This window comes from Triticum aestivum, chromosome 5B, assembly GCF_018294505.1.
Source record: "Triticum aestivum cultivar Chinese Spring chromosome 5B, IWGSC CS RefSeq v2.1, whole genome shotgun sequence".
NCBI classification, from domain to species: Eukaryota; Viridiplantae; Streptophyta; class Magnoliopsida; order Poales; family Poaceae; genus Triticum; species Triticum aestivum.
In genome coordinates this window covers 46,317,909-46,333,860 of record NC_057807.1, presented here as the reverse complement: position 1 = coordinate 46,333,860, position 15,952 = coordinate 46,317,909, and the positions used below count along the sequence as shown (strand labels likewise).

General features: G+C 43.3%; 1 protein-coding gene across 1 annotated transcript; it reads right to left on the bottom strand.

Annotated features, from left to right (window-relative positions):
- Positions 1–219: 219 nt before the first annotated feature.
- Positions 220–3,903, bottom strand: LOC123115599 (bidirectional sugar transporter SWEET17). The gene is made up of 6 exons (XM_044536722.1): positions 3,717–3,903; positions 3,485–3,521; positions 3,118–3,331; positions 2,411–2,575; positions 768–887; positions 220–659 (listed from the first exon to the last, which is right to left on the bottom strand). The coding sequence occupies exons 1-6, from the start codon at positions 3,805–3,807 to the stop codon at positions 477–479; spliced, it is 810 nt and encodes a 269-aa protein (XP_044392657.1). The 5' UTR covers positions 3,808–3,903; the 3' UTR covers positions 220–476.
- Between the last annotated feature and the right edge of the window lie 12,049 nt (positions 3,904–15,952).

The following is a 15,952-nucleotide window of genomic DNA, read 5'->3' as shown; positions in this document are numbered from 1 at the left end:
GATGTTCTTCACACGAACAAGCCTAATAGCATAGTCAGACATGAATTTTTTTCTCACGGTCGTCAGCTGCACATACGCACTGCGTTGTGGTTCCGCTAAACAGTTGCATGCGGGTGTTTGGGATGAGCACAACTTAGCTTAGGGAAGCGAGTCGATCCATGTACGGGGAAAATATACAAGGTGGAAAACCGCAATGTGTCACGCCATATACCAAACGGCTGAGGGCCACCTAGAAGATCACTCTTAAATTTTAAATTTTAAATGGGACAAAAAACTGACAAAACTTTCGCTAATTGGGATACAAACTTGCGAAACTTTTGTTAAACAGGGTAATCCGATGAAAACTGATAAATGGATAGCTAGCTAGCTTTACAAATATCAAGTAGAGTGGTAAAAAATGGATTTCACTCTACAAAACATCACATAATTTTACACAATCACTACAGCAGTATATTTTAGCACGTCGTCCAAATTCACTAAACACGGGCGGATACATCATTCTGGCCATGTCTGCCGGCCTCAGAGGACAGAAGAGAAGCCGAAGCATCATATGCTGCTTCGTCACTGTCATGAGACTGAGAGCCGACCTTACTGTTCCTGTATATTGCATAGATAACCAGCTGGATGCCGCCCAAGAAGCAGCCTATTCCATTAGGGACCTGCATGCAAGTAAAGACACGTAAGTACAAAGATCATTAAAACATGAAGCCATTTTCTGTAACCTGATTAAGTACTCCTATAAGACAAGTAAGTGCTTCTTATCTTACCCCAAGGAAGACATCTTTGTCGAGTATGGCATACGTGGCCCAGACTCCTCCATTGAGGAAGAGGAAGAATGAGAGGAAGAAGGGCATGTACTCCACGCTCCTTGAGGCGATCACCGTTCTCTGTTCCCGCCACAAATTGACAAAAGATTTTCAGGTGCAGTACCACGGTTCTGAGAAATTAATTAAACTTCTTTTGAAACAAGAAATTAATTAACGTAACACATACGAAGTTCCAACTCCATCCATCCAAATCGACGTGGAACTAATAACCATGGCCACGAAAACAGTCCGCCTTTTCAATCAAGATCTTAGCCAACTCGCACACGTAATTAACATGATGAGTACAGTAGTATTGTATACTCCTCGTCCATTCATTCATTCATTCATTCACGCGTGACAGTGCAAGAACGTACATGTTTCTGACTTGTTCTGAATTGATTTAGATAGTGATCAGCACGTAGCTATGAGCTTAATTAAGCAATACGTGTACTAGTGTAATATAATATTGTAACCCCAACTAATTAACAAATATCCCCAATGATACGATACGCTGCAGCACCAAGATATCGATCGATCAGCCGGCTAGTGTGTTAGTTGGCTGTTTCCTCTGAAAATAGCAGTTTGGCGTCCAATCAAACAACTCAAATGAGATCTCCTCACAAAAAAAGGAATACAAAATTCAACATGCCATCCATGCTTTGTATAATGTAATGTGGCGGATATATTCTGCATATCGTGTGTCCACGCCATATTTTTTTCAAGACGACTTACATGTCTATCATATCCGTGCAAGTTTACTAGATCTATATATATTTGTAAAATGCAGATGTATAAGTTGACCAACGCATATGTATAGCATATCTCTTGTCTGGACGCAAGGTGTACACATACCATACAAGAAAGTGTTAGCTAGTGGGAACTGTATATAACTTGACCGGAACCTTGCGTATCCCAACGAAATGGCTGCCTCACGATGTGTATGTATACATGTACTGTATGATCAAAGATGATCTGGTAGTACTTTGCCACATATAATAAAGATCTAATTGCATAGAAACAAGGATGCCATTTTAATAGATATTATTTCTTGTATATTCCGTACTGTATTATAGTTTATTGAGGGTCATCAATACCTTTACTTTTTGCTACCCTCCCTCCGTCAAAATATATATAATTAAGGCCACCTCAAATTGTGGGCGTAACTTTGATCACAAATTTTGTACTAACAAGACATAAGTTATACAACACGGAAATATGCCATTGGATAGATGTCTTTAGTGGTATAGCTTTTGCAGTACTATACAACTTCAAAACAGATGTTCATGTATGTTTGTTATATGTAGGAAAAATTGCGCCCGATACTCCTTAAAATTGAAAAGTTTCACTCCTAGCATTCTTACAAAGCGAGTTATTTGATAGGATTCAATTATCACAATTGTTTTTCATTTACGTGTATGGGCGTAAAAAATTTGTCTATGTATCACTATTTCGCACACCCTATCTCGAGACCTCTCTTTGTCAGTTACATTGTCGAAACAACAAAAAGAAGCATAAAAGATTTCTAAAAAAAATCACCGTAACAAAATATACATAAAACCTAGAAAGTTAAGCAAACAGATGACCAATTGGTGTAATGGCCTTACCACGGCAGTGAGTGGGGACCCGTACATGAACACGCTAAGGCAAGCACATATCAATCCAATAACCATGATTTTCATGTCAAGCCCTCCAATGGCGAATGTTGTGGCCGCGAACACAACCCCGAAAAAACCGATGTCCAAAACTGCCACCAACTTCGCAGTTTTAACCTGTAAAGGGCAACATGATATGATTGATTCAAAAATTTGAGATGTCTGATTACGCTTGCCACATGATCTTCCATATACATGTAAATATATAGTAATAACTGTATGCTGTTTCCAGAGCCGAACTATATCATAAAATTGCCAAAAATATATATAATGAAGTACTTTTAGAGTAGAAATGGTCAAATAATAACCACATTAACGCAACTGAAATAGGACACCAAATAAGTGGTATGAATTAAAGGGAAAGAATGCGACTCAACAGAAACAATCAATATGAAAGATATGTTGCGAGTAAAGATAGCCAGTAATTAAATAGTTTAGTGTATGAAATTACTTGAGCACCATTCTTGTTCCCTTAATGGGAAACATATAACTAACTCGGTCAAGACGAGCTACGACTCCCCTTAATGGGGAGCTACTCGTATAGTTCTCTCAATGGGAAAATGTACTCTTGCCTCCAGTTGCACAAATTCAGGAGTAAATTGCTGTCTAGAGATACAAATGGGTTTTATTTGTAGACTGCACCGTGTGGCCTCACGTACCCTTTTGGCATTGTCGACGGCGTAGATGAGGAAAAGCGCGATGTAGATAGTCTCCATGACAGCTCCGAAGCCGTTGACAGTGGCGATGAGCAGGCCATCGGGCTTGGTGAGGCCATAGTAGAGCCATAGCAGTGTGTTGAGCAAGGTGAGGACGTATGGCGCCGCCTCGAAGTCCTCCGTCGACCTGCTCCTCACAATCCTCCAGAATGTCGGGCTGCACCATTTATGTAAGCACTAACAACAATCAACCATGCATGTAAGCAACACCAGAAACAAAATCCGGGGGTTGATCCTCCTCGAGAAAAGACGGAAAAAACAAAAACGAATTAAATGCTTCTGCAAATGCATGCATGATCGTAGCTCTTACATGGGAGAAACGAAGACCAGAACCGAGATGATGTTCCCTGCAAAACCCAAAGAAGCTCCATGGTCAAACAACAAAGAAAGAAAGAACAAAGAAAGATAAATGTGTGTGTGTGTGTGTGTGTGTGTGTGTGTGTGAGAGAGAGAGAGAGAGAGAGAGAGAGAGAGAGAGAGATAGATAGAGAGAGAGAGAGAGAGAGAGAGAGAGAGAGAGACGAGAGCATCCATGCGCATACCTATGACGCCGATGATGAACAGAGTGGAGTTCATGGCGCGCAGCTGCCAGCCAAGAAACCCGGTGGAAGGGAGGATGAAGAAGAGGTGCATCAAACTTAACGAGGAGGTCGAAGTTAAAGGACGATGATCTGCAAACTAGAAGGACATCCATCGTACTTAATGCGGAGAAAGCACTTCACGATGGAGCCTGCGCTGCTGGATGAGAGGGACAGGCGGTTACGAATTAATTCGAAGCTGGGCCTGAGCTAGCTGCCTCGTGCAACACAAGAACAGTATAATATGTTGTTGTTGTGTCGAACGCCACCGGCCTACCTTGCAGATCCGGTTGACCAAAAGGCAGAGATCGACGTGCTTATTTCTGCCTTGTTTTCTTGCAGGTATATAATGATGTGTATATCTTTGTAGTTATCATCATGAATCCCCATTTGATTTCATTTTCTTTATTTATACTGTAGTTGATCTACTTGCGGTCGTCCCTGGTTCCCTTTTGTTCTTTCTTGAGAGCATTTCCTGAATTGTTTATTTAATCAGCAAATCATTTCAGCACATGCGCGCAAGATCGTCTTACGGTCATAAGCTTGTGTGCATTTATAGATACAGAGGCACCGTGTTATCCTCCTTTCGAAGAACAAAAAGGTTGTCTTACCATGCGATGGCGTGGAGGTTGATGTATGCGTGCTATTTTTTTTGATAAAAGACGCAAGAGACATCCAGCTTTTAATTAATAAAACCAAAGAAGGTAAGACCAAACATGTCGTACAAACGATCACAAGTAATGAAGCCATGACTGGATTGAGCTGGAAACCAAAGTGTGAACAGCTGACTAAGCCCATTATTACAAAAGATATTAAGAAGGAAACGTAGGTGAGCTCAAATGTAGGTGATCGCGCAGTAGGGGGAGGTCCAGTATCAACTCACTACCAAATCAGGGAGATGGCTGTCCTGACCTCCCTCCCCTCTCCCTCCCCTCACGCCGGCCATGGCCGCCGATCGACGGCGACATGCGCTGATGCAGTCACGCCGGAGACGATGGTTGTGGGGCGCGTTCGTGTACCGCTCGGTGCGTCCCGTGTACCGCAGCGGACCGCGGACCCAGGGCTTCTCGGGCCTGCGCCTGACACACGCGGCATGGCGGGACCGGGAGGTGGGGCGAACCCGGGCCAGGTGGGGTCAACAGCTACAGGGCACGCGGTTAGGGTTGTGGAGGGGATAAATCCCACGCCGCCGCCTCCACACCCACCTCAGTCCATTCCAGATCTCGATCTACTCCTTCTCCACTTCTGGGAGGCGCCTAGGGTTTCGGTGCCTAGGGCTTCCCCGTCGTTTGGCTGGTGGGAGGGGAAGGCGGGGGGCGACCGCAGATCCTTCGCCCAAGTCGCCGCATCTCCACCAAGATCCATGGCGGATCGGGGCGCGGAGAATCACGGGCACCGGCTCGATGGCTTCGGAGCGGGCCGGGCCGGACACGGTGCTGGTCGCTTCGGTCGGGGAGCCGGGCGTGGGGGCGGCGGTGGCGGCCGCAACATGGTATGGACGCGCGACATCGAGGAGGGCGGCCAGGTCTCCACCAACATGGAGCAGGGCGCGCGGGCGACAGATCGTGCAAGGTGGGAGGCGGCGGCCATGGAGACGCAGAGCGACGACCGCCGGACTGAGAGATGAGGGGACAACAACCAAGGAAAGGCGGCCACGGGAGATCCAGGACCGCGCGACCCTCGTCCCCAACAAGATGCACGTCTGCAACAAAATTGTCGTCAAGCAACTCCAGGAAGAAGGAATGCTTCCCCACTAGTGGGTGGCGCTGAGGTTTGCTTTACCTGCAAAGAATCAGGGCATGTTCCTATGTGCTGTCCTCGGGCTGTGTGTGGTAGATGCGGTACTAGCGGTCTCTTGCTCTGATTTGCAATACTATTCTTCCTTGGGAATGTGTGGCCCCTATGTGTGGATTCCAAGCCAAAGGGAATGGGTTCTTCTATATTCATGATGCTAGCACGCCTAAACAGAACACTGATAGGAACAGATTCATTGTGATCACTGTTATTGAGGGGCAGGCTAGTGGTAGACAGTTGGAGGAATTTTTCAATGCTTACATTAACACAAACTGGAAATGTTCGGCCAGATCGATTGGGCTCAATAATTTTGTTATGAGATTCCCCTCGCCCAGGGATGTAGACAAGGCATGTTTCGCTGAAACCATGAATATAAAAAGTTGTGGGGCTGTGATAAGTCTTAAGAAGTGGTCTGAATCTGTTGGTGCCAAGGGTGTACTTAACATTGCTTGGGTCAATGTTAGCAACATCCCTTTGGACAAAAGGCATGAAATGAACATTGCATATGTTGGATCTTTGGTGGGTGTGACCTTGGAAATTGATAAATCCACTGTAACAGACCTGAATCGGTCAGAATTAAGTTGGGTTGCAGAGATGCTGAAAATATCCCAGGAAAAGCTGAGGGAGTGCTGGGTGACCACTTCTATGATTTCTTCTACTCTGTTGACAAGATTCTGGTTAAAAATCCTCCAAAAGAAAGTGTTACTATGGCTCAGGTATCTGACAAAGGTGTGTCACCAAAGAGAGCTAGGATTAACGAAAATATTCGAAATGCTGGACAGGGGGACTCCTCTTCTACTATGGGGAACCTTTCTGTCCCACCAAACTCTGTTGGAAATGGAGGTAATATGACTACTGTAAATGAAAGAGTGGAAGAAGAGGAAGAGGATGGGGTGAAACAAAAAGAGAGTGAGGAAAATTTCTCTGAGGAAGAAAGTGAAGAGGTGGACAATGAACTTCTTATTGATACCCTTGCTGCTGAGAACATGAAGGAGCAGGCGGAGGAGTGGAATCACACGGGGGCCAGTACTATGATAATATTGTGGTTAATTCCCTGCAAATTATACCCAGTGTTCCACTGATAAGGAAGTCTCTATCCTATCTGGATGCTGTGCTTGGACAGCCTGTGGTTACTGAAGTTTCTTCTGATGAGGTGACATGCCAGCAAGCCCCTGCGTTGTACTCTGTACAATCTTCTGCTGGTTCGGGGGAAGAAAATATGGAGGTTATTCCTACCCCACCTGTGATGAATGAGACCCAAACCAGACTGAGCCAGAGGACTGCTGGCGGCAATCTTGAGCATATGTGGGTTCGAGCAGAGAAAATGACCAGGAAGAGAAACCTCCAAGGTAATGAAAAAAACCCAAACTCCAATTCCTTTGAGATTCTTACAAATCTAGAGATTGTTGATACTGCTGCTAAAATGGGAGTGGATATCCCTGACAACAATTTACTGTTGTTGATGTGATTAGGGAATTGGAAAAATCTAGAGCTAATTTAGCTAAGAAAACTGAAACTAATGCTCAACAACATGAAAAGTGTTGTTTATAACTAATGGTGCTGGAGATGTATCTCCTTTAAATACTGAATGGTTGAAGGATGGGGAGATTGAGGAGGATGATTTTACTGTGGTTAGATCTAGACGGAAAGAAAAAGAGAAAGTTAATGTAGTCATATCTAAACCTGTGACTAGAAGTCAAAAGAATAAAGTGTGTTCTGATGCTGGTTCGACCATGGCTCCTGGTAAACCTAGCAACAAGAACCACTCCCCCAAATACAAGAAAAAATGATTAGTTTGTTTTGGAACTGTAGAGGTGTGGGGAGGAGAGGTATGTCAACCTGTATTCTAGACTTGATTAGAGATCACGGTTTGGACTTTGTTGGTATTCAGGAAACTATGCAAAAGGATTTTTCCTCTAAATTCTTGAGGAAAATTGATCCTGGGGAATGTTTTGAGTGAAAATGGACTCCCTCAGTGGGCAAATCTGGGGGGATTTTATGTGGCACTAAGAAAGACACTTTTGATGTTAAAAACTGTGAGGTAGTTAAATACATCATGAAAATGGAGGTGTGGGATAAGAGTAAGAAGCTGAACTATTGTGTTCTAGTGGTTTATGGATCTGCTCATGAGGAGCATAAGGTGGAATTCCTGACTGAGCTGTCTGACATGTGCGGTAATATTACTTACCCTTACATTGTGGGTGGGGATTTCAATATTTTAAGATACGCCAGGGAGAAGAATAACAGAACCAGAACTAGCCATGCTTCTGATCTGTTTAATTACATCATCAATACCTTATGTCTTAGGGAGGTTGATATGAATGGAGGCCTATATACGTGGTCGAATAAGCAGCAAAAACCTACCCTAGAAAAGTTGGACCGAGTACTTATGTCCAGTTCTTGGGAGAGGCAGTTTCCTTTAACGTTTGTTAGAAAGCTAGTCAAGGAGATTTCGGATGACAGCCCCTTGATCCTGAATATTGATGACTTTTTGCCTAATCCAATCCGTAAGAGAGACTTTAGATTCGATCTTAACTGGCTCAAAATCCCGGAGTTTATAACCTTAGTTGCTAAGGTGTGGTTGAAACCGGTCAATTCTAAAAAATCCCATTGATGTACTAAACATTAAGTTGAAGAGATTCAAAAAATTCTTTAAAGGATGGGGTGCAAAACTTTTTGGCAAATCAAGAAAGAGGAGAAAGGACCTCAGGGAGGAGTTAGGGCATCTGGAAAAACTGGAAGAAATGGATGTGTTGTCTCCTGAGCTATATGAGAGGAAAGTTGAGATATCGGCAGAATTATATAATCTGTTGGTGGAGGAGGAGGTGGCTTGGATGCAAAAATCACACGAAAAATGGCTCTTGAAAGGAGATAGAAATACTGACTACTTCCACAGAATTGTGAATGGGAGGAGGCGGAGAAATACTATTTTTTCTCTTAGTTCTGGGGATGTGATTATTGAAGGGAATAATAATCTCTTGGAACATGCCACAAAATTCTATAAGGACCTTTTTGGGCCAGCAGTTGGGAACTTATGTAAAATGAAGGAAGATATGTGGGAATCACAAGAGAAATTGTCAGACATTGACAACTTTATCCTTACTAGACCCTTTTCTGAAACAGAAGTCAAGAATGCGCTATTCTCTATGAAACCAAATAAAGCTCCTGGTCCAGATAATATTCCTATTGAGTTTTTCCAACATTGTTGGGAAATAGTGAAAAATGAAGTGATGATGTTATTTGACTGGTTCCATGATAACAAACTGGATGTGCAGCGTCTCAATTATGGGATCATAACTCTACTGCCTAAGGTTGTGGGGGCAAACAAGATTCAGCAATTTAGGCCTATATGCTTGCTTAGATGTATATACAAGCTGATCACCAAAGTACTGACTATTAGGCTGGAACCTTTTGTGGATATTCTTTTCAGTAGACACCAGAATGCTTTCATTAAGAAGCGTGACATCATGGATGGGATCATGTCCCTGCATGAAATCTTGCACCATACTTACAATAGGAAGAAAACTGGTATTGTGTTGAAACTTGACATCGAAAAGGCTTACGATAAAGTCAACTAGGACTTCCTATTAGATTGCCACAGAATGAGAGAATTCCACCCGAAATGGGTCGAGTGGGTCAGTAAAATTTTAGTGGGGGGTACAGTTAGTGTGAAGTTGAATAATGAGGTGGGCCCATACTTTCAAAGCTCGAAAGGGGTGCGCCAAGGGGACCCTTTCTCACCATTTCTTTTCAATTTAGCTGCTGATTGTTTGACAAAGATGATCCTTAAAACCCAACAAAACGGCTTGTTTAAAGGTCTGGCCTCGGACTTAATTCCAAATGGAGTAGCTATTCTCCAGTACGCGGATGACACAATTTTATGCTTCGAGGATGATATCAGGAATGCTCTGAACATTAAGTTGCTTTTATACCTCTTTGAGGTCATGTTAGGTTTAAAAATTAACTTCCTGAAGAGCGAGATCTTCTCTGTCCGTGCGGACGATGAGACTATGCATAAGTATGCTGAGATGTTTAACTGCCAGATAGGTAATTTCCCTATGAAATACCTAGGCATGCCTGTCAAGTATGCTGGTTTGAAATGTGGTGATTGGAGTTTTGTGGAGGACAAATTCACCGTGCATGGTGAAAACTGGATTAGTGAAGTACTATCTATGGGAGTGAGGCTTATTAAAGTGAATGCGGTACCGTCCCATATCCCAACGTTTTACATGTCCATGTTCCTTTTAAACAAGACTACTCTAGAGAGGTGGGACAAGCCGAGAAGGAAATTCTTCTGGCATAGGAAAGGAAAGAAAAAAGGATATCATATGGTCAAATGGGACCGCGTTTGTCGGTCTAAAAAGAAAGGAGGCCTAGGGGTTAAGGACCTGAGAAAACAAAATATAAGCTTACTGGTGAAATGGTGGTGGAAGTTAGATAAAAATAAGGGCCTCTGGCAGGATATAGTTAAGGCTAAGTACCTCAAAAAGTCCTCAGTGGCCATGGTGGAGGCAAGGAACAATGATTCCCCGTGTTGGAAATCCCTCTTGAGAGTGAAAAATTTATATATGAAGGGCAGAGGTGTCAAGCTGAATAAAGGGGATGTGGCCAGACTATGGTTCGATGAACTGGAAGGAAGGATACCATTTAAAGAAAAGTTTCCAGTACTTTTTGAGATATGTGTTGAACAAAACTGTACTGTTGATAGAATAGAATGTCTAAATCATATCACCTCCTTTAGGAGGAGGATGTCTCTTGAGATGAGGAATCAATGGGATGAAATGAAAAGGGAGGTTCTGGCTCTCAAACAAAATGATTTACCTGATGAAATTTACTGGAAGTTTGATAATTCTGGTATATATTCAACCAAATCAATGTACAGATGGTTGGAAAATGATATTGCTGGTTCCAATTTCAAATGGATTTGGGATGCTAAACTCCCCTTGAAAATACAAATCTTCTTATGGCAAGTGGGGCAAAATGCCATTTTAACTAGAGATAATATGAAAAAAAGAGCTTGGCCCGGAAACCCCTGTTGCTCCTTTTGCAACCAATTGGAAACAACCTCGCACTTGTTGTTCCTGTGTCCGGTGTCTAGAGTAATCTGGAGAACTGTAGGGGCTCTTCTTGGGACGGATTGTTGTCCTAATTCCATCTGGCAGTATTACGACTGGATGCACAGCTTCCTACCTGGTTTTGAAAAAAATTATACTGTGGGCTTGGCAGCAATATGCTGGGCCATATGGCTAGCCCGGAACAGAGCTACTTTTGAAAGCAAATGGATTAACTCTCCTTTCGAGATCGTGTTCACAGCTTGCGCCTTTCTAATATATTGGGCAGGTCTTCAGAAACCTGGGATGGAAGAGATGGTGAAGAAGGGAGCGGAGATGCTGAAAGCGAATACTACTCAGATGATGCTGCTGTGTGGACCTCCTCCGGCGCCAAACATGGACGGGCGCGACTGAAGCTGAAGATGGGTGGCATGTTGGGCTCGGCATCGTCTGCGGAGGACGTACTGCTGGGTCTTTGCTGGCGTAGGGTGTTGTAGTCTATTTTGGTGATTGATGGTACTTTGGCCTTGTCCTGGTGATGTGCGGCTGTAATGTGTGTGATACTTCTCTAGTTCCATGTAGGCAGTTTCGGGTAACAGGTTTTCGCCCCATAATCTGTTGTTCCTGATGACAGGCGCAGATAGTGGGTTTCCTGTTATTGCCCCGGACTCGCTTTTCTTCTTTCCCTAGCCCTTCTAGTTTTAGTTTCCTGAGACAGTGTATTTCCGTTATGAAAAGTAATGGAAAGGGGAAAAGCCCGGTTCGAAAAAAAAGAAGGAAACGTAGGTTTCAAGAGGAGACGCTCCTGCGAACGGAGTGGAGACATTTGATCTCGACCAGAACTCCGGCGGTCGCTTCACTGTCCTTCCTCTTTCCCATAGGACACCATAACTGAGATGTATATCTTTGCAAATATTTTCATGAATCCCCATCTCATTTCCTATTCTTTATATACTATACTTGATGCACTTGCGGTCAGTCCTTGGTTCCTTTTTATTCTTTCTTGAGAACATTTCCTAAATTGTTTATTTAATCGGCAAATATTCTCGCCCCTTTGCTTTGCCTTAGGATTCGTATGGGACGGGGAAGGGATATAACTCAGCGGTAGAGTGTCATCATGACGTGATCAGCACATGCATGGCGCATGTTATCCCTTTTTTCGGGAAAAGCTTGTCTTACCGTGTGCCAGTGTACAGGTTAGTCCGTTGGTGCATGTGTGTAATCACATTTGATTGATATCTTTGTCTATCTACTGCACTACCAGGGGTAGGGCCAGATGAGCTTGAGCCGTTGGATCTATTAATATAGGGCCGTTTTTTTGTCTGGATTGCATACTAGAGTCGTTGCCTTACCGCCGATAATCTGGCCAAGCGTGGGTGGCCCCTTCTGTTTGCAAGCTCGAGAGAACTCCACCCACCTGTTTGCTGCTTGCCCCTACTCTCAAGCGCTATGGGAAGTCATTCTTGACAGGCTGAAGTTGAATACTGCTTTGCTGCACTCACGCAATGAGAGCCCTGTCCAATGGTGGCAGCGCACCTCTGCAAACCTGAACAAGGGGTTTCCTAAAGCGTGGTGGTCGATCATTGCTCTGGTCTGGTGGAATCTGTGGAAAGAGAGGAACAACATAATTTTCTGGAACACCGCCGCTTCGACTCGCATATGTTTCCAAATGCTTCAGCTCAAAGCTATGGAATGGATTGATGCAGGGAGACGTAGGGTGACAACCCTTATTGAAAGACCTCTGGAGCGAGATTACTTTACCGTGCCGGGCGACTGGAACTGGTGAAGACCACCCTGGCATTTATGCCAATACACGCCATGATGGTGATGGACCTGTCAGTCAAGACGATAGAAGCTGCCAACAAAATTTGCAGAGGGTTTCTGTGGAAGGGTCGCCGGGACGTGCACGAAGGGCACTGTTTGGTGGCCTGGGACAAAGTTTGTTCGCCGAAGGAGTACGGTGGTCTGGGAGTGCCCAACCTGCGCCTACTCAATACTTCGCTGAGAGCGAGATGGCCGTGGTTGGCGCGGACGGATCCGGCTAGACCATGGACAGAATTTAACCTCCAAGTCTCATCGGACTCGCTTGCCATTTACAGCAGCCACGAAGTGCATCATTGGGGATGGATCGACGGTACCGTTCTGGACGGATTGTGGTGGCTTCAGGAGGGAGCATACACGATATCATGACAAACCTATTCGGTGCCATCAAGAAGAGCGCGGCCAAGGTCAGAACAGTGAGTGAAGCAATGTCAGGGCAGTGGTGGCGTGATGTGTCACCCAACATGGACGCCCAGGCCATACAAGAGTTCCTGAGATTGGTTGATTGACTACGGAGTGTCGAACTAGCAGATGGGATCGATGACAAAATTGGCTGGACTTGGGAAGAAAATGGCTTGTTCTCCGCCCGATCAGCCTATCGTGCTCACTTTGCTGCACGGATTGAGTCGGCAGGAGCCACGGAGATATGGAAGTCTTGAGCACCGGCAACTCAATTTTTTCTCCTGGTAGGCGGCAAAGAAAAGATGTTGGACAGCGGATAGATTACAGCGACGACTATTGCCACATCCAGCGGCATATGCCCGTTCTGCTCTGCGACCAGGAGCCAGAAACGATAGTTCAGCTGCTCCTTGGATGTGTTTTTCTCGCTAGACAAGTTTGGACCGTCATCATGGATAACTCGAGAAAGCCTCACTGGACACTGGAGCCGGAGACTGAACTCGTAGGATGGTGGACTTCCCTCAACATTCAAAAGAACAAAAGAAAAGAAACATGGACGGTGATCACTCTAGTAGCTTGGACACTTTGGAAACACAGGAACGGCATCGTGTTCAACGGAGCTTCACCTTCCGTGAACGTGGTTCTGCGACAGATCGAAACGGAGCGACAAAACTGGAGGGCTGCGGCCCTGTTGCGGGAGACAAGATCGCTCCCAGCTAGGATAGATAGGTTGAGTAGTAGCAAGTAGTCAGCATGCGGTCTCGGGCTCGTGCAGCCGTGAGTTTTGTTGTAACGTTGTCAAAACCCGCCATCTTGGCATCTTCTATCTATGATCTTGATACGTCTGCCTGACGTATCCTTGATTTTTTTTTTGCCTTTTTTACTCTCTTTTTTCCTTTGATGATCTGTTCCCATCCCCTTCTCTTCATTTGTAACTTTTACTCCTCCTAACCACAATGAAAGCACCAATGCTGCATTTTCGCCAAAAAAAAAAGTAACAAGGAATAAGATGGGAAACTAGCAAACTGTTGGATCGAAAATACAAAGATGAACATGGTTCCTCACACGCCAACATAAATAGTAAACTCAATAAAATACTAGGAAAACTTAAATAATCTAACTTTTGGGGGTATCAAACTTGATCGACCATTCTACTCACATGTGAAGTTTCTTGAAATATTGACACCCATGGTATCCTTAGCGAACAAAATACAATTGGCACTTTACTATTACCGTGTTTTTTAACATAGCTTTGATTTTGTCATTTTTGCCCAGAATACCATGGTCCATGGATGTCATTTCTTTGTGAAATTTCATATGCAAGTATACCAGTCGACCATGTATATATGTTTGAAAACAAATCAATTGTTTTTGTTTTTTCTAATATTTTTTAATTTATTATTTATAAAGGGTGTGCGTGGAATTATGTTCATCAAATCCGCGTCCATTGGTGGATGTTGTAATCTTTATCGTCCTTTTTGAAAGAAAAAAAAGGTTGTCTTGCCATGCGACGGCATCGAGGTTGATGCGTCCCATGGTCACTACGGGTTATTGGGGTAGGGCTGGATTAGCGTGAGACGTTAGAACAAATGGAAAACCAGCAGGATAATGGCATGCTGCGGATCTATTCTGGAATGAAACAGTGTCATGTTTGTTTTGTTGTGTGTGCCTTATTTTCATGTTTATTTTCTTGTGTTTGCCTAAGTTGGATATTTGAGACTGTGATCTGGATGCAATTTGACCTGTGACAAGGCTTGCTACAACTCCACTGTTTGTCCTATGAGATCTTATAGACTGTGATCTGTGATAGACTTGCGCTTGCTACTCTGCTGTTTTGTTTTCTGCTTAAGCCAACAACACAGAAGCTGATTTGGCCAAGGTCTGGTATTTCTGAATTTTCTGCAGCCCCAACTAATGGAATCTCACTATTTGCTGACGGTTTCAGCATAAGCGTGAGATTTCGGTGCCCAAACTCCAAATACCAAAAGGCAATGCAGCATGAGTGACAAGTCCTGGTAACAAATTGCGAATGTTGCATACACGGCAGTGTTAGATCCAAATCAGAACAGCATGGCCTGCCCTCACATGGGACTCAACGAAGGCGAGATGCTCGTTTGAGCAGTTCTCTAAGATTTCGGTTCACATGTTTTGACCTCTGTTTTTTACATTTACAAGAAGTACTACGTACTCGACCTAGCTAGCTCTAGAACTCGAAAGACTTATATCTAGGAACAGACGAATCTAAATGGATGAATCTACACTCTAAAATATGTCTATATGCATCTGTATATAGTTTATATTAAAATCTCTAAAAAGACTTATATTTAGTAACGGAGGGAGTAGTACTTTAATTTAGAACAACATATTTGTAGTGTTGTTCTATCCATGTGGGAGTCGGTAAAGGTGTGTCTAAATCTCGCCTGCAGCAAGACCGAACATGTCGTCGCCACAAGAACGACTCTAATGAGTCGCCCTAGTAGGGAGTTACACACGTCTTGATTCGTTACACATGTGTTGGTTCATTCATTTATTTCCTTTTCTAATTTTACTGCTATTTTCAAATATTCTAATATATTTCAGAAAGCAACTTACTCAATTTTCAAAAATGTATATCCCACATTACAAAATGATTAAAGAATATAAACTAGCTGCATAACTTTAGAAAAATATGTCATATCATTCAAAACTAATATTTGTAACATTTTAAAACTATTCACTTGTTTCAAAAATATATTTGTGCCAATTTTAAAAGAGGTTCTACAACGTAAAACAAATGTTCAAGATTTTTAGTAAGTACACAAATTTGAAAAAAGCTCACCCCCCACCCCCGGTAGCATAGTCCCCCCCCCCCCCCCCCCCCCCCCAAAAAACGTTGCGTAGTTTGAAAAGAAAAACTACAGCCTAAAAAATCTGTTTTTTTATAGATTAAAATATCCTATATTCAAAAGAATTAAAAGAGGTTCACAAATTTGAAAACAAATCGTGACTTTTGAGAAAAGCTCAAGAATTTTTAAAAAGTTAATGAATCAAAAAAAAGTTCATGAAATTTATAAACTTCGCAATTTTTTAAAAATTAATGGATTTTAAAAAGTTCACACATTTGAAAAATGTTTTGTGAATTTGATTTTTTTTTTT